At 40.7% G+C, this 20,164-nt stretch overlaps 2 protein-coding genes across 2 annotated transcripts; both read left to right on the top strand.

Moving 5' to 3' along the window:
- The first annotated feature begins 320 nt into the window (after positions 1–320).
- Positions 321–6,429, top strand: LOC140628729 (odorant-binding protein-like). The gene is made up of 6 exons (XM_072818226.1): positions 321–456; positions 1,049–1,188; positions 3,493–3,563; positions 4,803–4,913; positions 5,899–6,000; positions 6,407–6,429. Exons 1-6 carry the CDS (start codon positions 361–363, stop codon positions 6,427–6,429), a joined length of 543 nt encoding a protein of 180 aa, XP_072674327.1. The 5' UTR covers positions 321–360.
- A 6,712-nt stretch (positions 6,430–13,141) lies between these two features.
- LOC140628121 (odorant-binding protein-like) lies at positions 13,142–19,044 on the top strand. Its single transcript, XM_072817095.1, has 6 exons — positions 13,142–13,219; positions 13,701–13,840; positions 16,978–17,048; positions 17,549–17,659; positions 18,518–18,619; positions 19,022–19,044. Exons 1-6 carry the CDS (start codon positions 13,142–13,144, stop codon positions 19,042–19,044), a joined length of 525 nt encoding a protein of 174 aa, XP_072673196.1.
- Positions 19,045–20,164: the final 1,120 nt, after the last annotated feature.

Below are 20,164 nucleotides of genomic sequence, written 5' to 3'. Positions count from 1 at the left end.
TCTCCATGAAACTCATCCAACAAAAAATGAAGGTGATGTTTGGTTTTTCCAAGACTGACTAAGAAATGTATCCACGTGACAGGAGATATGCAGGCTTGAGCCAAACAAGACTAGAGGCAGAGGAGCTTCTGAATGTCATTCCTAGAGATACAGGAGAGAGGAGTTACATGTCCCGGGTCTGAGAGGTCTTTGGGATACATCGCTGCCAACCAGGATGTTTATGTTCAGTGTTGCACAATGATCTCGTGTGAAGATGACAAACAAACATTGCCACATCCATAGACAGATAGTATATAAAGCGATGAAAACTGAGAATCTCATCAACAGGTAACCCAACTCTGAGTGTCTCCAGAGGAGGCAATGAGAGGTGCCGGAGACATGAAGATCCTACTGTTGTGTCTTGCACTCGTTTTGGCTTCTGATGCCCAGCTACTCCTTCCTAATGTACTGACACAGGTATTGTGTACACGCTGAGCTGACAAGGTGGTCTTTTTTTTTTTTTTTTTTTTTTTTAGGATTTTATTTCTTTATTTTTGAGAGAGAGAGAGAGAGAGAGAGAGATTGGCCGAGGGAGAAATGGGTTCCATGTGGGGAGCTTGATGTGTATGTGTGTTTGGTTTCCGTGGGGAGTGGACTTTAATATGCATATCCAAATGTATGTAATCCAAGGTTAGCCGTCTACTTGGAAACTCAGAATGCCTCTGTTAATTACCTCTGTCCTTACAAATTTCTCCTGGACATGTCTCCTATGGTCTAGTAATAGCACATTTCTACATTTCTCCTGTAGTATAAGAGAGAATGTGCATCACCCAAATGAGCTGTTGGGGTGGAGGCCTTGCAGTTGCTAAGAATGGTTATGCTATTTTAGGAATATGTTGATTTGCAGTTTTGCTGTTGGCTTGGGATTTCCCAGTATTTTATAAACCCTGTGTCGCTCAATAAAGTCAGCTCTGTGCTGATGCAAAAGAGAAAGGAGAGCCATGAAGGCCAATGTTGGAGAAAATGAAAAGAAACTGAGGAAAGTTATTGATGGGAACTTTGCTTTTAGGTTTCAGGACCATGGAAGACCTTGTATGTATCATCCAACAACCTTGACAAGATTGCGGAGAATGGCCCGTTCAGGATTTATATCAGACGTATCAATGTGGACATACCAAGACTCAAAATCTTATTCAGTTTTTTTGTCAAGTACGTAAAAAAAAAAAATAGACTAAAACTGCCTGTAAATGCTTGGTCCTCAGGGGGCATCTGATTCCATGTTTGCAGTGAAATGTCAAGATGTGAAAGCCTGTGATGGTCTGAGTTCTTTATTAAGTTAGTACACCTTGTTGTTTAAAGACATGGTTCTCATGCTTCTGTGATCATAGGGTTCCTGCCTTTGGCTTTAAGATTGTCTACCCTAGAAACTCACAAGTAGTAATTTTTTTTTAAAGATTTATTTATTTACTCATGAGAGATACACAGACAGAGGCACAGACACAGGCAGAGGGAGAAGCAGGCTCGACGCAGGAAGCCCGACATGGGCCTGGATCCCAGGTCTCCAGGATCACACCCCAACTGCAGGCAGTGCTAAACCGCTGCGCCACCAGGGCTGCCCTACAAGTAGTAATTTTGAATCATTGTTACATTGCTAAATTCACCAGAGCCTCTGTTGCTTCAAGTTATTCATAAAGAGACCACTATACTTAGGCACTTTATTAAGAACTCAGAAAACAAAAACAAAAAAAATACAAGAACAACAACAAAAAAAAAAACAAAACTCAGAAAACTAAGAGAAGATGAGGAAACTTATTTGTTCTTTTTGAGTTTCCTTGGTCAAAATAGAGCCCGATAGGGATTGTAAACTAGTATCAACACTATACATGAGAGTGAAGACGGGGTGGAATGAGAGCAGCCAAAAAAGGCCAACGACTGCATGCGGTGAGTTCAAAGAACACTGGCACAGGGCAGGTGTAGGGTGCTTCTGAAGGTGGACTGGGATGTTCAAACAAAGAAGGAGCAAGGGGACAGACGTTGGCACCCAGATCAATGGAAAGGGCCTGAAATCAATGAGAAAATTTGAGCACCTGCACACATCTCTCTCTGTGTCTCTGTCTCAGACATGGACACACATCCTTGAAATTTATTGCTACATTGGAGGTAACCGTAAGCACATACTTTGATGAGTCCATCTGCAAATAGCAATCATTTCCATACCAACATTTAAGTTTCGTCAGAAGGTCCCGAGAAGTATACGATGAAGCAAGAGGGATCATTTAATGCAAATAAGTGGAGAGTGTCCAGAAGCACCAAATCTTGCAAACAGATCTACCGCCCATAAGATTAAAACCTGTATTTACCTTGGAGGTGGAGAGTTAACTGTTACTTTTTACTGTTTGCTGTCCTTTGATTCCAGATAGATCTGGGCTGTTGACCAATGCTCCCTTAGGAGTTCAAAAAGGTGACAGTAAAAACAAAAACAAAATCAAAAAGGATGAAGATTCAGACAGTTAAACAAGAGGTTTATTTTTGGAGAGATCCATTTATAAATGTACACATATGACTGATGACGTATAAAGCATGTTTATAATTATAATGTATAATAATCTGTAATAATTATATGCATGCCTGAAGTAGAGCCAGCATTCCATTAATAATACCTTAAGGCTTCCCAAAGTTAGTAATGGATAAATCTGCTATATAAAATACATAATGATTACAATAACGTGTGCAATGTTAGGTGGTTGTCGAATTGATTATGATAATACATAGGACCCTGGGTGTCTATGTCACATATACAGAAAATCAAATCACGCACACATCCTGTCTCAACAGATACATAAAGGATTGTCTACAATATACAGTATGGTTGGTTTTAGGTCATATATACGGATAAGCAAATTAAACAGACCCTATTCCAAGATATAAACCTGTTAGGATTTATTTATTTGTTTGTTTGTTTATTTATTTATTTATTTTAAGAACACCATATCATCTTCTTGGTCTTGTTTACATTTTTGTGTCTGTCTGCATTTAGTTGACTTTGCATGTAGCCTCTGCTCTGCAAGGAGGTTTCCTGAAGCGTAGCATACATGTGATTACGGGCATCCACGTGAAGGATTGTTCACTCAGTTTGCACATATGTGTGCATCTACTGACTGTTGCCAGGCAACATGTAATTGATTTGTATTTGTAGAAAAAGTCAGCTTTGTTTTTTCTTCTTTCGTAATATTTAAATTTCATGTTTAATTGGCTTTCATATGGCCTGTTTTGAATCTGCTGCTGGTCTTCAGACCTACTTATCTGACTCTATGTGTAGACAAAGACATCCTTGCGAAGTGATATTTGATCCTGGAAAACCTATTTCTTGTCTTTCCAATGTCACACTGTGTATAGGCACTCAGTGATGCCTCAAAGAGGGCCTTGGGGGGTGGAAAGAAAGAAAATGTTAACCATGGACCCAAGTTTGTTTTCATCCATCCACTTGAAGATTTTTTTGTTTTTGTTTTTAAGGGTTGACGGAGAATGTGTTGAAAAGTCTGTTGAGGCATCAATAGGACAAGACAATCTTATCAATGCTCATTGTAAGTACAAGCGTTCGTTGATATAATAAGGTTGCAATGGGATTCCCGACTTCTTTCCAGAACTCTGTCTACCTGAATTCTAGTTCGAGCAATGTTTTGAAGTAAGACTGTGCACATGTTCCTAAATCTTCTGAGCACTTTATTTAATGGTGCGCAGACAGGTCAAACACGGGACACCAGTGGCCCCTTCCAGTTCTGAGTATTATTCATGGTGTGCTTAGGATGTTCACTTCATAAGGTTCTCAAGTGAAGGAAAATGTTTCCAGATCACTTAAAATGACCTTAGGAACTAAAGCGAACAGGCCTATCCTGAGTTTACGTATCGACGTCGTTTTGCTCAACGGAATACATTTTAAACCATAATCTTAAAACCTCTTATCGATTCCATGTATGGGAGATTAACTTAGAATCCAAGGAAATCAGAGTGATTTCAAACAGCAGCCACATTTCTTCATAAGCTCAGCGTGTGTGAAGCTTAGATGCCTAAGCTCTTCCCAAGGATCCTAAGCGAACTTCCGATTTTTAGCGGCTGGATGTCTAAATAGGCGATCAAAATTGAAGTGTGTCAATCTCTAATTACAGCCCTCGTCTGAGATAACAATAGATAACAGACAAATAAGTAAACTATACGTCAATCAAGCGAACTATATGCCTGCCCTTCTGCACCACACCTATTTGTCAGTAACCTTTATTACCAGTGTCTTTAAATAACATTGTCACTCTCCTTACTCTTATATGATCTTTCCATTGCCTGAATCATCAATGTTCTCTTCTTTAATTTTCTCCATTTTGTAACCCTTCTTAACCTAGATTCAGGTTAAACCTAAATGGCAAATTTAACAAGGGAGAGAAACAGAATGACCTGGACTTACTGTAACAGGCCTTGGAGAACTAGGACTTGTAACCAGAAACTGTAACTAGAAACTTTTGTTTGAAATTGTAACTAGAAAACATTTTAGCAGGACTGGGGAGTGTGAAATGGTTAAGTGCACGTATGAAATATTTAATTGCACGAAGGCAGTTACCCTCCTTGATGTCATTGTCATAAGCAACATCAATGTTCACTGAGCTGTTGAGGCGTCGCAGAAAGCAATACAAGAATGTTGTGACAATATGCTAACTACACCTTGGGAAAGCCAATCCTCAACAAATTAACCAAGGCAACGTCTATATATAAATAAATAAATATATATATATAAACTTTACTTGACTATACATACATATTTTTGTCTCCTACAGATGCTGGTGGCAATTATCATCAAATTCTTGATGTGACCCCAAATGCTCTCATAGGCTATATTGTCAATGTGGATGACAAAGGGAGAATCACAAAATTAGCTTCCTTGGTTGGTATGTATTACGTCCCGACGATTGTCGTGCCCATATAACGCATTCACTGTCGGCATTTTCATTGAGAAAATCAATACCTATGAACATTATTGATTATCCTGCGAACAAACCCTACGTCTATAGGTGCATTGTGTCAAGGATCCTGGAATTATTCTAAAACACAAATGTGGAAACAAGGGCTGGTTGCTGTGGGAGCTCTTAAACCACCATACATTTAAAGACAAGTCGCAATTGTTAAAATTGAAAATTAAACGAAATTGAGTTTTATTAGAAATACTTTCTAGCAGGTCAACAAATATCAAGTCTCGACTAGTGTCAGGTTGACCCCAATTCCTGCGATTTATGACCATTCTTCTCATACACTCTTCAGCCTTGCAGCTGAAGCTTCTCAAATAAACCTTCACCACATTTAATCCTCCCAATGCATTGTTGTGATACTGACTCTTTTGCCTGTGTATAACCACACACAAGCCCTGAGATGGGTGCTGTGGCCTCTGGGACAGTAGGTGTCAATTTGGAAACAGGCATCTGAGAACTGTGGTTTTAATGAAAAACAAACAAGCCAACTAAGCTGTCTCCCATTATCATGGGTGACACGGCTGCTATTGGTCGGAGGGTGAGAACTGTCCTTGCAGTTGCTTTGGGTCCAGAAGCAACGTGCATGTCAGATCTAGATTCTGGGGCACAGGCCGAGGTGCAGTCGATTGGATTTCTTGCTGGATTGGGTCCAAGATTCATGGAGTTCCTACTGCGTCCCTGGAGTCCTGCTGCTGATGCTGGACAGTGCACGGCTGTGCAGTTGGACAGGGTTTCACGGCTCTTACCCACCAAGTCAGGCAGCTGACATTGCCACAAGGGCAATATATGGTCATTGTTTGAGACTCCATGAAGGACTAGATTTCCCCATAAGTGATTCTCCTTCTGTATTTAGAAATTCTTGGGGTTTCTAATGGGCATTTTCCACTTTATGCATGCTGATTTCCAGGCAGAGGAGCTCATGTTAATGAGGAGGACATTGCAAAGTTCAAGAAGCTGAGTAGAGAAAAGGGTATTCCAGAAGAAAATATTATATACTTAGGCAATACTGGTAATGTGACTCCCGATATTTATTTTCTTGAATCTATCCTTCACTCGATACATAGCTCTGCTCAGGGAAAAAAAAAAAAACCTCAATTTCACCTTTCTCTTTCATGAATGATCTTGTATAAAACCTACTACTGAAAAGAAGAAATCATGGGGCACCTGGGTGGCTTGGGTGGTGAAGCTTCCGATTCTTGATTATGGCTCAGGTCATCACTTCTGGGTTGTGGTTGGAGCTCTGCATCGGATGTCATACTTCTGCCTCACCCTCTCATCCTCTTCCTCCTTGCTCTCCCTCTAAAATATTTTTGAAAAAATTTAAATTAAAAAATAGAAGAAATTCTTACAAACATTGGGAAATGGTCGTGATTGGTTCTTCCTTTTTTCACCTTTTGTATTTGTTTTGTTCCCAGACAACTGTCCCAACCATGAATAACAACAGTAACACCAATTCCCCCTAAATATTGTAAGTAACAATGACCTGTCGTGAGTACTGCTATGTCAACTAACCCAATCGTTTTCCGTAGAGAACATTTTCCATTACAAGAGCTCATACTGTTTACCTTGAGTCTGTTGAGGTTGCATATCAGATGGTGTGATGGATGTTAAAAAGCAGTTACAGGGTCAATGCAGCATCATGCAGGGTCATGCCAATGATAGTCATTCAGAGACAAGCAGTGGAGACAGAAGTTGGCAGGGATGACCGAAAAAAGTTGGAGAGCCTCTACCCATGCGGTGTACCACATGCCTTTAAGGCATATTCTCCTGCAGAAGGTGATTTCCTTACAAGGTGATTTTTGAACTTTCTAAAGTCAGGTGAGCCACAAACCACGATGATGGTATAGCCCCAAAGGCCGCCCTGTGTCACTGCTCTTGGGAAGCAATGGAGGATACAAGAGCAATTGGGGACATTAGCTTCCAAGCGACATATAACATCTTGAAGCCACAGAGCTTTTGGAATTGGAAGAGCAGAGTGTGAGTCCTTCAAAGATCCTGTAAAATCATTTTTGATGGGCCATCTCCATGAGCATGCATTCTGAAATTGTCCAGGTCCTGGCAGGGATCTTCATCATGAAAGGTCCCATCCAATGTATATCCACAAAAAAATTCTCGTGGTTCTTCCTATATTGTAGGGATGGAGCGTCTGAAGTTTCCTCGGACCATGTGTGCTGGGTTAACTTGAACCCTTGACATTATACTCCTTGAGGCCCACTGTCGTAGGCTATTATATGGTCAACTCACTTGAACCTTCTGTCCTGTTTCCCTCCCTCTAGCTGTGTCACGTGTCGTCTTCCTCATGGAATCAGATCAACAGTAGGAAGAAAGCACTCCTTATTTCTACTCGGCATCATCTCTCTTTCTTCATAAACATGTTTCCTTTTGCCATTTCATCTCTCTCGCTACCATTCATGCCTATTGGGTGTTACTGGATTTCATGTGATTAAATAAATTGACTAAACATGTGTTCTGTATCTGTGTTTTTGTGGAGATAGTCACTTATTTATAAATACCCAAATATCCACTTTCAATATAACTATCCAGGAATGTATGGCCATGATAGGATCAATATCCCATCAGGGACAGTTTACATTAGGACTAAAGTGCTATAGTGGTGTCATGAAGAGAGGGAGAAAGAGATCTAACCCATCAGGAGAAAGAGGAAATTCTGAAGGATATATTTACTTATAGGGATGAGGCAATCTGGTCAAGAAAATGTTCCCTAGATGCATCTAATCCACCTCAAGGGACGGGCATAGGTGCCCATCACTGAGATTTATACTGAGACTGTCCTGCACAACATGAGTCATAATCCAGGGGAAATGCGACTCTCACAACACCATCACCTATGATCCTGATGAGAAGAACTGATATTTCTTTACAATAAGATTGTCAGTCATCCAAGGTGGGGCAGCAGCTGAGACCTGGTCAATGCCTAGGGTCATGAAGTCGATGTGATACTTGCAGAAACAGTCAGACTGAGGGCTCAGTTGGGAGGCTGCTAACCTCGTACTTGAGATCTAAGGTGTGCCGTTCCGTTCAGCTTCCCAGAGCAGTGGACACTGCGATGTGTAAGGAATGGCCATTCCGACTGCAATAGGCAAACTCGTTGATCAGCTATCTGTGACACACAGGTGTTCAGCATTGAAGAGATTAGCAGTCTGGATGCAAAACTTGTTCTGATGGTTGAGCCAGAGTTCAGAGATCTACTCCAGGCCCAGGAACATAAAATTAGATATAAACAATATTTAAACAATAAATAGTGTTTTTACGTACAGAGGCATAGCCTCCAAATGGGCTGTAGTTTACACATGTCGAAAGCATCAGTAAAGAAGATTATCATGGCTTCTGTTGGAAGTCACAAACATGTCAAGGGCAATGTTTCATTTGTGCTTCTTGAATAAAACAGTGTATGCATTTGGAGTTCTGACTCTGGTTACAAGATTGTGTCTGGAAATGCTGGAGAGTGAAGTAGATCAATCAATCCTCAACCTCGTGGGCATGTTGAAAGGTGAGCCCGGGCAATAATGTGTTTAAAAAACTGTGAACTATACCACACATACCTATATATCATCGTGTGTGTGTATGTGCATATATACATATGCATGAATATTAAGTGTAAAAATTATACATAATTACAGAAATCTGGTAAAAATAAAAGCCAGAATCTGTTTGTTTGTTTTTTTTTACCTAGTTTCTTTCACTTTTTCATGAAGATATGTGTGTGAGACTAATATTAATAAGGAACGGGTGGTTGTCACCACGGATGGTCTGGAAATTAATAATCACAGAAAACATTTAACAAAATGATGTCAACCAAGTGGGCTTGGTTCAAGTCAGAGAGGGCATCGGGACAGAATTCTATATGCATCCTTTAAACTAACTGCCAATAATATTCAAACACCAATGCTGTAAAAGTCTTGGGCAAATGCCTAAATGTTTTATTTCTATGGAAAGCAACGTACAATGTTGTGTTCTCAGGTTGGTCGGGAAGGTAGTTTTAAAGTATGAATATGCAGCAAGGGGATCTAGTTGGAATATGATGATAGAAATTCATGTGCAGGGCAGCCCGGGTGACTCAGCGGTTTAGTGCCACCTTCAGCCCAGGGCAAGATCCCGGAGACCCAGGATTTTGTCCCACGTTGGGCTCCCTACATGGAACCTGCTTCTCCCTCTGCCTGTGTCTCTGCCTCTGTCTCTGTGTCTCTCATGAATATAAATAAATTCTTTAAAAAAAAAAAAGAAATTCGTGTGCGATGCTATTCAACCGCCTCAATGGTACCTCTCTTGTTGTTTCTTTTTACTAAGAGATGGTATGTTTTTGTTGTGTATGGCTTCCTGACATTAAAATGGTTTATTTGGATGTAAGTTTAGACCTTGGTTTCAATAATAGCTGTAGTAGACAGTGGGGTTGCACAATTCTTGCAAATTTCACTATGAGACCTCGTGAGGAGCTAGGAGAGGGCTGGAGCCCACCCCCTGTCATATGCCTACAATCATGCAACGGGGAACTTTGCTCTCATTAAGCAACTGCTTAGCTTGAGGGCAAGTCCTGCTCAAAGTTAGGTGGGTTTGGAACAGTGTAAATCTGCATCAGCTGAAGAAGAGGAAGATGTTTTAAAAAGTTTCATTACTTAACAACTGGTGTGGGGGTCAATCAACTGAGGAATACGCGGGCTGCAGAAGCCATATTTTCCGACGGGGCAATATCACTAGAATGCAATAATTTATCACTTAAGATCGACAACCAAACACAGGACCTTTCACATTTGTCTGAAAGGATAAACGACATAAGAACCTGGCTATCAAACCACGAACGAGGAGCGTATGCTGAAAATAACAAAATCCTGATGAAAGAATTCAATGAAGCCCCAAAGAAAAGGAGAGTCCTCTCATGTTCAGTGGACTGGAAGACTCAAAATAGTAGAGCTATTTCCTCATCAAATGGCTGTTTAGATTCCACACAAGTAGTCTTCTGTGGAATTGTCAGCAGTGACTTTGGCTCATCGAGACAAGTTTATCTTACACTTTATAGAGGAAGCCAAAGATCTAGACTAGATAGAGAGCAATGCTGAAAAGGAAGGATGAAGTTGGAGGACTCATGCAACCTATGCTTAGACTTTTCTGTAAAGCTACACCAAGTAGTAGAATATGCTATTGTGGTAAATAGGCCTACACATCAATGGATAGAAGAGGAAATCTAACAATACGCTCACAGAAATATACCCAAGTGTTACAGAGAAAGCGATTAAAGGAAAAAATAACAGACTTTTCAACAAATTCAGATAGAGGGATTGGAGAAAAACATTACATCTGAATGCAAACCTTACACCTTATGGAAAAGTCAAGTCAGTTTCATCGTCTTTACGAGTTTTGAATTCGCATGCAGTACATCTGAAACTAATATTATATGTGAACTGTGTTTCACCTAAATTGTTTTTCAGGGTAAAACACAATAAACTCCATATAGATCATAAATATGGTAGTCAAGCAAAATTACATCACATTTTTAAAAAGATTTTATTTATTTATTCACAAACACACACACACACAGAGGCAGAGACACAGGCAGAGGGAAAAGCAGGCTCCAGGCTGGGAGCCTGACATGGGACTTGATCCTCGAACCCCAGGATCATGCCTGGGCCATAGGCAGGCACTAAACCGCTGAGTCACCCAGGGATCCCCTGCATCACTTTTTCTAAGGAAATGTGGAGGAAAACCTTAGGACAGAAGTCATTCAAAGAGATTGCAGAATCAACGCCAAAAAATGACAATTTAAAATAGATTCCTCAAATGATCCAGCAAAAAAAAAAAAAAAAAAGTACTATAAGCAACAGGCTTTAGAAAATATTTGCCCATCCCACAGTGACAAGGACATGTATCCTGAGTGTGTAAAGAATTCTCTAAACTCAACAATAGGTAAACAACCAAGAAAACGCAATCAGAAAGGGGGCAAATTACTCCAATATACATTTCATCAATACAAATGCTGTAGGAGATAGGCCAATCACCACTACACACCTAGTAGAATGACTAAAACAACAAATACCGATAACATTTAAACCCGGTGAACAAGCATCAACCCGGGTAGAAATCTAAACTGAAACAGCCACTCTGAAGATTAATCTAGCAGTTTCTGGGTATTTAAGCCAAAACATATTATATATTCTAGCAATCGTACTCTTGTAAGTTTGTCCCCTTAAGGGGAAAAGGGGACACTTAAGTTTACACGTAAGAAAGAGTGCGATCTTGCCATTTGCAACAGTGTGGATGGAGGGAGAGGGTATTACGCTAAGTGAAATAAGTCAGAGAAGGACACATATCAGACAGTTTCATTTTATTTTTTAAATTTATTATTATTTAATTGATTGATTTTTTTGGAGCTCAATTTGTCAACATATAGCATATCACCCAGTGCTCATCTCAAGTGCCCCCCTCAGTGCCCTTCACCCAGTCACCACAACCCCCAGCAAACCTCCCTTTTCATTACCTCTTGTTTTCTTCCCAGAATCTAAAATAGAAATGTATGAACAAACAAACCCAAAGCAAGAAAAGGCCCATAAACACAGCAACCAAACTGGTGGTTGCCTGAGAGGAGGGGTTGGGGGATGTGCAAAACGGGAGAAGAGGAGTGGGAGGCACAGGCTTCCAGTTACGGCATGAACACGTTCGAGGGCAAACACGTGTCATGTCAGAATAACCCACGTGTAGGATTTCATAAGTTGAGGAAATAAATTTAAAAAAAATAGTACAAGGAAGTATCTTCTTTTAGTCTCTGGTTCAGTATAACATGATTTAAGGTATCTTTGCAATACCAGAATTTAATCTAAGGGCACCTGGGTGGCTCAGTGATTGACCATCTGCCATTGGTTCAGGGCATGATCCCAGGGTCCTGGGAGAAGTCTTGTATCGGGCTCACAGAAGGGGCCTGCGTTTCCCTCTGCTTATTTCTCTACCTCTGTGTCTCACGTGAATAGATAAATAAATAATCTCTAAAAAGTAATCTAAATACTTTTATTAGGTTTTATGGCTTGTGGTTTTAAAGTGAGAGAAATGTCTCTAAAGAAGCCCAAAGTTGCACATGTGCATTCCTCTAAGATTTATTATCATTTTGTTTTTTGTCCTTAGCTCTTCCAATCACCTTGAAGATACTTGGGGGCATAATTTGAGCTGGAATCTACTTTTAAAAATATCCTATTCCATGACTGACCAATTCTTACCCCACAGCCCACTCATCATATTCCATAAATGACTAAATGTGAGCAGAGGATTGCAAGATCCATGTTGTTTTCTTATCTTATTTGATTTTTTTCTTATTTCATTTCAATAACCTGTAAGGATGAGGGGCAAGTTCGTTCAATGTTGAGTAAACTGACCATGGTAAGAGTTTCCTAAAAGACTCGTGTTTTATCGACCGATTCCCTGGTTTTATTAAAAGGTGTTAAGGACAAGGTAAGACCTCATTTCTCCAAACTAAGCACTTTCCTACGTGCTTTCCATAGATACATAATTACCTGATGTTCATTATAAGTTCAGAGGGACAGACATGCTCAGGATACTGCACACCTTGGTCACTAAAAAAACACCACGGTGGTGTCACCCCCAGCTCACGCACTTCAGTGACTTGGAAAGACAGGGCGACCAGATGTCTGCATATTTGCATCTTTGCATTTACATTTATGTGTTTACACATGCCAATGCCCACATGTAGGTCTCCCCATCTTTCCCCAAGTAATAGGGAGCAGTTGTGCTGGGGCAGGAAGGTCATCTCCCTGAAACTCATTCAAGAAAAAGTGATGGTGATGTTTGGTTTTTCCAAGACTGACTGAGAAATGTATCCACGTGACAGGAGATATGCAGGCTTGAGCCAAACAAGACTCGAGGCGGAGGAGCTTCTAAATGTCGTTTCTAGAGATACAGGAAAGAGGTACAATATGTCCCGGGTCTGAGACATCCTTGGGATACATCGCAGCCAACCAGGATGTTTATGTTCAGGGTTGCACAATGATCTCGTGTGAAGAATGACAAGAAGTCAAACATTGCCACATCCATAGACATATAGTATATAAAGTGATGAAAACTGAGAATCTCGTCAACAGGTAACCCAACTCTGAGCTTCTGCAGAGGAGGAATCGAGAGGTGCTGGAGACATGAAGATCCTACTGTTGTGTCTTGCACTCGTTTTGGCTTCTGATGCCCAGCTACCCCTTCCTAATGTACTGACACAGGTATTGTGAACACGCTGAGCTGATAAGGTGGTCTTTATGTGTGTGTACGTGTGTCTGGTTTCTGTGGGGAGGGGAGTTTATATGTATATCCAAATGTATGTACTCCAACGTTAGCCGTCTACTTGAAACTCAGAATGCCTCTGTTAATCGTGTCTTTACATATTTCTACTGGATGTGTTCCCTGTGGTCTAGTAATTGCACATTTCTACATTTCTCCTGTAGTATAAGAGAGAATGTGCATCAGCCAATGAGCTGTTGGGGTGGAGGCCTTGCAGTCGATAAGCATGGTTATGCTATTTTAGGAATACGTCGATTTGTGGTTTTGCTATTGGCTTGGGTTTTCCCAGTATTATATAAATTGTGTGTTGTTCAGTAAAGATACTCTGTGCTGATGCAAAAGAGAAAGGAGAGCCATGATGGCCGATGTTGGAGAAAATGAAAAGAAACTGAGGAAAGTTACTGATGGGAACTTTGCTTTTAGGTTTCAGGACCATGGAAGACGTTGTACGTATCATCCAACAACCTTGACAAGATTGGCGAGAATGGCCCGTTTAGGATTTATATGAGAGGTATCAATGTGGACATACCAAGACTCAAAATGTCATTCAATTTTTATGTCAAGTAAGTAAAAATAACATAGACTAAAATTGCCTGTCAATGCTTGGCCCTCAGGGGGCATCTGATTCCAGGTTTGCAGTGAAATGTCAGGAGTGAAAGGGTGTGATGGTCTGAGTTCTTTATCAAGTTAGTACACCTTGTTGTTTAAAGACATGGTTCTCATGCTTCTGTGACCATAGGGTTCCTGACTTTGGCTTTAACAGTCTACCCTAAAAACTCACAAGTAGTAATTTTTAATCATTATTACATTGCTAAATTCACCAGAGCCTTTGTTGCTTCAAGTTATTCATTAAGAGACCACTCTACTGTAGGCATGTATTAAGAACTCAGAAAACTAAGAGAAGATGAGGAAACTTCTTTGTTCTTGTTGAGCTTCATTGGTCAAAACAGAGCCCGATAGAGATCTGTAAACTAGTCTCAACACTATACATGAGAGTGAAGACGGGGTGGAATGAGAGCAGCCAAAAAAGGCCAACGACTGCATGCGGTGAGTTCAAAGAACACTGGCACAGGGCAGGTGTAGGGTGCTTCTGAAGGTGGACTGGGATGTTCAAACAAAGGAGCAAGGGGACAGACGTTGGCACCCAGATCAATGGAAAGGGCCTGAAATCAACGAGAAAATTTGAGCACCTGCACACATTTCTCTCTGTGACTCTGTCTCAGACATGGACACACATCCTTGAAAGTTACTGGTACATTGGAGGTAACCGTAAGCACATACTTTGACGACTCCATCTGCAAATACCAATCATTTCATCCCAACGTTTAAGTTTCCTCAGAAGGTCCCGAGAAGTATACAATGAAGCAAGAGGGATCACTTAATTCAAAGAAATGGAGAGCGTCCAGAACCACCACATCTTGCAAACAGATCCACCGCCCATAAGATTAAAACCTGTATTTACCTTGGAGGTGGAGAGTTAAGTCTTACTTTTTACTGTTTGCTGTCCTTTCAATCCTGATAGAACTGCGCTGCTGACCGGTGCTAGCTTAGGAGTTCAAAAAGGAGGCAGTATAGAGAAACAGGAAAGTTTGCAAGGCGGAGGGGGACTCAAGCAGAAAACAAGATGTGAAGGAAGTATTGCATGCCTGGGCAAACCTACTGGCTGGAGGACTGATGCCAGGAAAGGCTTGAAAATAAGGAGAGAAAGTTATTCGTCTGTCAGGTTGGGGGAGACACGGGAATAAAAGGGAGGATGATGTTTCTAATGATATATATCAAAAACCATGCCTTAGAAGGAACGGAATGAAGTCCGTGTCTGAGGATCGCAGTTGTAAAGCTGTAAGTGGGCTCCAAGATGTCACACACAGTAGAGACAGACTGTGAGGAATGAAAAACCGAAAAGGATGAGCATTAAGACATTACAATAAGAGGGTTATGTTTGGAGGGATGCAGTTATAAAAGTACACATGTAACTGATGACGTATAAGACATGTAATTTTGTTTAACAATCTGTAATAATTATATACACGCCTGCAGTAGAGCCTGCATTCCATTAATAATACTCGAAGGCTTCCCAAAGTTAGTGATGGAAGAATCTGCTGTATATGATACATAATGAGTATAATAACGTGTGCAATGTTAGGTGGTTGTCGAATTGATTATGATAATACATAGGACCCTGGGTGTCTATGTCACATATGCAGAAAATCAAATCACGCACACATCCTGTCTCAACAGATACATAAAGGATTGTCTACAATATACAACACGGTTGGTTATAGGTCATATATGCAGATAATCAAATTAAACAGACCCTATTCCAAAAGATAAATCTGTTAGGATTTATTTATGTATTTATTTATGTATTTATGTATTTATTTATTTATTTAACAAACACCTTATCATCTTTTTGGTCCTGTTTACAGTTTTTGTGTCCGTCTGCATTTTGTGACTGCGTGTAGCCTCTGCTTCTGCAAGGCTTCCTGAAGCGCAGTGTACACATGATTCCGGGCTTGCACGTGAAGGATAGTTCACTCATTTCTCACATATGTGGGCACGTACCGACGTTTTGAGGCAACACGTGAAACATTTCTATTTGCGCTTAAAGCCTCCTTCTTCCCACTGCATTAACTGTCCACCCATGCGGCCATGCAGAGAACACCTGACGTGCTTTTTGCCCGCTGCTCCAGAACTTCACACAGAGGAAGCACACACCCTGCTTTTTCTTTCCTCCTGCTCTCTTTGCTGCCCATGGGGTTTTTAATATTTTTCGCCTCAGCTCCCCATACACGGTAATTTTTGCCATTGCCAAGTGAAAGTACTCCGTACAGTAACAGTGTGTCCGTGGGTACCAAGTGAAAGTACTTGTACTTCGTACAAATAACAGTGTGCAAGTGGATAATTTTTCCACTTTGGGGTTATTTTGAATCAGTCTGATAGGAATAGCTGTGCGGGAATGTTTGGGTTGACGCGGAATGCAGTTCTCTTGGGTTGTGTGCAACTGCTGCATCACAGTACAGGGGCACCTTAACCACAGGAAACTTAAACTGTTTGCTAACTGACAGCGCCTTTTGGATTATCGCCCGTAATAAAGCAGATATTCAATGGCAACATGGTCTTTCTCAACCCTCCTATTGACATTGTCTGTGATTTTATCCAGTGCTGTGAAAGGGAAATAGGATGTCACTGTGGTTTTACTTTGCAGGTCCCTAAGGACACTTGCTCGAACCACGGTTTCCTGTGGCCATCTTCTGTGACATATCTGCTCAAGAAATTGCCGCATTTTAGTTGGATTGTTTCCTCTTTTATTATTTGTCCTGTATGCATTCTTCGATTTTTCCAATATACGTTTTCGTCATATATACTCACAGAGACATTAAAAAAGGTTTCTTATGTATGTGACATATATATAATTGCTGTATGTAATGTACAAAAAGTTTCCATATATAACAAATGTGTATCACATATATTCATCTATTCCTGTATGCGTCTCTATATCAGACCAGTAGGTAGACAAAGACATCCTTGTGAGGTGATATTTGATCCTGGAAAACCTGTTTCTTTTCTTTCCAATATCACACTGTGTATAGGCACTCGGTGATGCCTCATGCAGGGCCTTGTAGGATTGAAACAAAGAAAATGTTAACCACGGAACAAAGTTGGTTTTCATCCATCCACTTGAAGATTTTTTGTTTTTAAGGGTTGACGGAGAGTGCGTTGAAAACTCTGTTGGGGCATCAATAGGACGAGACAATCTTATCAAGGGTGAATGTAAGTACAAGCGTTTTATTACCAGTGTCTTTTTAAATAACATTGTCACTTTCTTTACTCTCACATGACCTTTCCATTTGCCTGAATCATCAATGTTCTCTTGTTTAATTTTCTCCACTTTGTAACCCTTTTTAACCTAGATTTGGACATGGCGAATTTAAGGGAGAGAAACAGGTCTTGGGGAACTAGGCATTGTAACCAGATAATATAACTAGAGAGAGTTGTCTCACATTGTAACTAGAAAACATTTTAGCAACACGGGGAGGTGTGAAATGGCTTAGTGCACGTGTGAAATATTTAATTGCACGAAGGCAATGTGCCCCCTATGCTCCTTGATATGATTGTCACGTTCACTGAGCTGTTGAGGGGACGTAGACACCAATACAAGAATGTGGTGACAGTATGCTAACTACACCTTGGGAAAGCCAATCTCAATAAATTAACCAATGCAATATATAAATTTTGTCTAGACTATACATATATATTTTTGTCTCTTACAGATAATGGTGGCAATTATTTCCGAATTATTGATATGACCCCAAATGCCCACATAGGCTATGATGTCAATGTGGATAGCAAAGGGAAAATCACAAAAGTGGCTTTTTTGATGGGTATGTATTACGGCTGACAATTGTCGTGGCCATACAACACATCCACTGTTGGCATTTTCATTGAGAAAGTCAGTACATATGCACATTACTAATTAATCTGCAAAAAACCTAAGTCTCAAGGTGCCCTACGTCAAGGATCCTGCAATTATTCTAAAACACAAATGTGGAAACAAGGGCTGGTAGCTGTGGGAGCTCTTAAATCACCAGACATTTAACAACAAGTCACAATTATTAAAATTGAAAATTAAAAGAAATTGAGTTTATTAGAAATAGTTTCCTAACAGGTCAACAAATTTCAAGTCTTGACTACACACTCACTGAGATGGGTGCCGTGGCCTCTGGGACAGTAGGTGTCAATTGGGAAATAGGCATCTTAGAACTGTGGTTTTAATGAAAAAACAAACAAACCAACGAAGCTGTCTCCCATACGGGAGACATTACCATTACATCCCATTACCATGGGAGACACGGCTGCTATTGGTCTAGAGGGTGAGAACGGTCCTTCCAATTGCTTTGGGTCCAGAAGCAACGTGCATGTCAGATCTAGATTCTGAGGCACAGGCCGAGGTGCAGTCGATTGGATTTCTTGCTGGATTGGGTCCAAGATTCATGGAGTTCCTACTGCGTCCCTGGAGTCCTGCTGCTGATGCTGGACAGTGCACGGCTGTGCAGTTGGACAGGGTTTCACGGCTCTTACCCACCAAGTCAGGCAGCTGACATTGCCACAAGGGCAATATATGGTCATTGTTTGAGACTCCATGAAGGACTAGATTTCCCCATAAGTGATTCTCCTTCTGTATTTAGAAATTCTTGGGGTTTCTAATGGGCATTTTCCACTTTATGCATGCTGATTTCCAGGCAGAGGAGCTCATGTTAATGAGGAGGACATTGCAAAGTTCAAGAAGCTGAGTAGAGAAAAGGGTATTCCAGAAGAAAATATTATATACTTAGGCGATACTGGTAATGTGACTCCCGATATATATTTTCTTGAATCTATCCTTCACTCGATACATAGCTCTGCTCAGGAAAAAAAAAAACTCAATTTCACCTTTCTCTTTCATGAATGATCTTGTATAAAACCTACTATTGAAAAGAAGAAATCATGGGGCACCTGGGTGGCTTGGGTGGTGAAGCTTCGGATTCTTGATTATGGCTCAGGTCATCACTTCTGGGTTGTGGTTGGAGCTCTGCATCGGATGTCATACTTCTGCCTCACCCTCTCATCCTCTTCCTCCTTGCTCTCTCTCTAAAATATTTTTGAAAAAATTTAAATTAAAAAATAGAAGAAATTCTTACAAACTTTGGGAAATGGTCGTGATTGGTTCTTCCTTTTTTCACCTTTTGTATTTGTTTTGTTCCCAGACAACTGTCCCAACCATGAATAACAACAGTAACACCAACTCCCCCTAAATATTGTAAGTAACAATGACCTTTCGTGAGTACTGCTATGTCAACTAACCCAATCGTTTTCCGTAGAGAACATTTTCCGTTACAAGAGCTCATTCTGTTTACCTTGAGTCTGTTGAGGTTGCATATCAGATGGCGTGATAGATGTTAAAAAGCAGTTACGGGGTCAATGCAGCATCATGCAGGGTCATGCCAATGATAGTCATTCAGAGACAAGCAGTGGAGACAGAAGTTGGCAGGGATGACCGAAAAAAGTTGGAGAGCCTCTACCCATGCGGTGTACCACATGCCTTTAAGGCATATTCTCCTGCAGAAGGTGATTTCCTTACAAGGTGATTTTTGAACTTTCTAAAGTCAGGTGAGCCACAAACCACGATGATGGTATAGCCCCAAAGGCCGCCCTGTGTCTCTGCTCTTGGGAAGCAATGGAGGATACAAGAGCAATTGGGGACATTAGCTTCCAGGCGACATATAACATCTTGAAGCCACAGAGCTTTTGGAATTGGAAGAGCAGAGTGTCAGTCCATCAAGAGTCCTGTAAAATCATTTTTGATGGGCCATCTCCATGAGCATGCATTCTGAAATTATCCAGTTCCTGGCAGGGAACTTCATCATGAAAGGTCCCATCCAATGTACATCCACAAAAAAATTCTCGTGGTTCTTCCTATATTGTAGGGATGGAGCGTCTGAAGTTTCCTCGGACCGTGTGTGCTGGGTTAACTTGAACCCTTGACATTATACACCTTGAGGCCCACTGTCGTAGGCTATTATACGGTCAACTCACTTGAACCTTCTGTCCTGTTTCCTTCCCTCTAGCTGTGTCACGTGTCGTCTTCCTCATGGAATCAGATCAACAGTAGGAAGAAAGCACTCCTTATTTCTACTCGGCATCATCTCTCTTTCTTCATAAACATGTTTCCTTTTGCCATTTCATCTCTCTCGCTATCATTCAGATCCTGTTTGGTGTTACTGGATTTCATGTGATTAAATAAGTTGACTAAACATGTGTTCTGTATCTGTGTTTTTGTGCAGATAGTCACTTATTTATAAATACCCAAATATCCACTTTCAATATAACTATCCAGGAAGGTATGGCCA

The sequence above is a fragment of the Canis lupus genome, chromosome X (assembly GCF_048164855.1).
Source record: "Canis lupus baileyi chromosome X, mCanLup2.hap1, whole genome shotgun sequence".
NCBI lineage: Eukaryota > Metazoa > Chordata > Mammalia > Carnivora > Canidae > Canis > Canis lupus.
This window is presented reverse-complemented; position numbering and strand designations above follow the sequence as displayed.

Bases quoted from the DNA above. Each gene is read 5' to 3' on its own strand.
- LOC140628729 (XM_072818226.1), top strand. From the start codon at position 361: ATGAGAGGTGCCGGAGACATGAAGATCCTACTGTTGTGTCTTGCACTC. The intron at 457-1,048 runs GTATTGTGTACA...CTTTGCTTTTAG, and splicing joins TTCCTAATGTACTGACACAG to GTTTCAGGACCATGGAAGAC. The intron at 3,564-4,802 runs GTAAGTACAAGC...TGTCTCCTACAG, and splicing joins CAATCTTATCAATGCTCATT to ATGCTGGTGGCAATTATCAT.
- LOC140628121 (XM_072817095.1), top strand. From the start codon at position 13,142: ATGAAGATCCTACTGTTGTGTCTTGCACTCGTTTTGGCTTCTGATGCC. The intron at 13,220-13,700 runs GTATTGTGAACA...CTTTGCTTTTAG, and splicing joins TTCCTAATGTACTGACACAG to GTTTCAGGACCATGGAAGAC. The intron at 17,049-17,548 runs GTAAGTACAAGC...TGTCTCTTACAG, and splicing joins CAATCTTATCAAGGGTGAAT to ATAATGGTGGCAATTATTTC.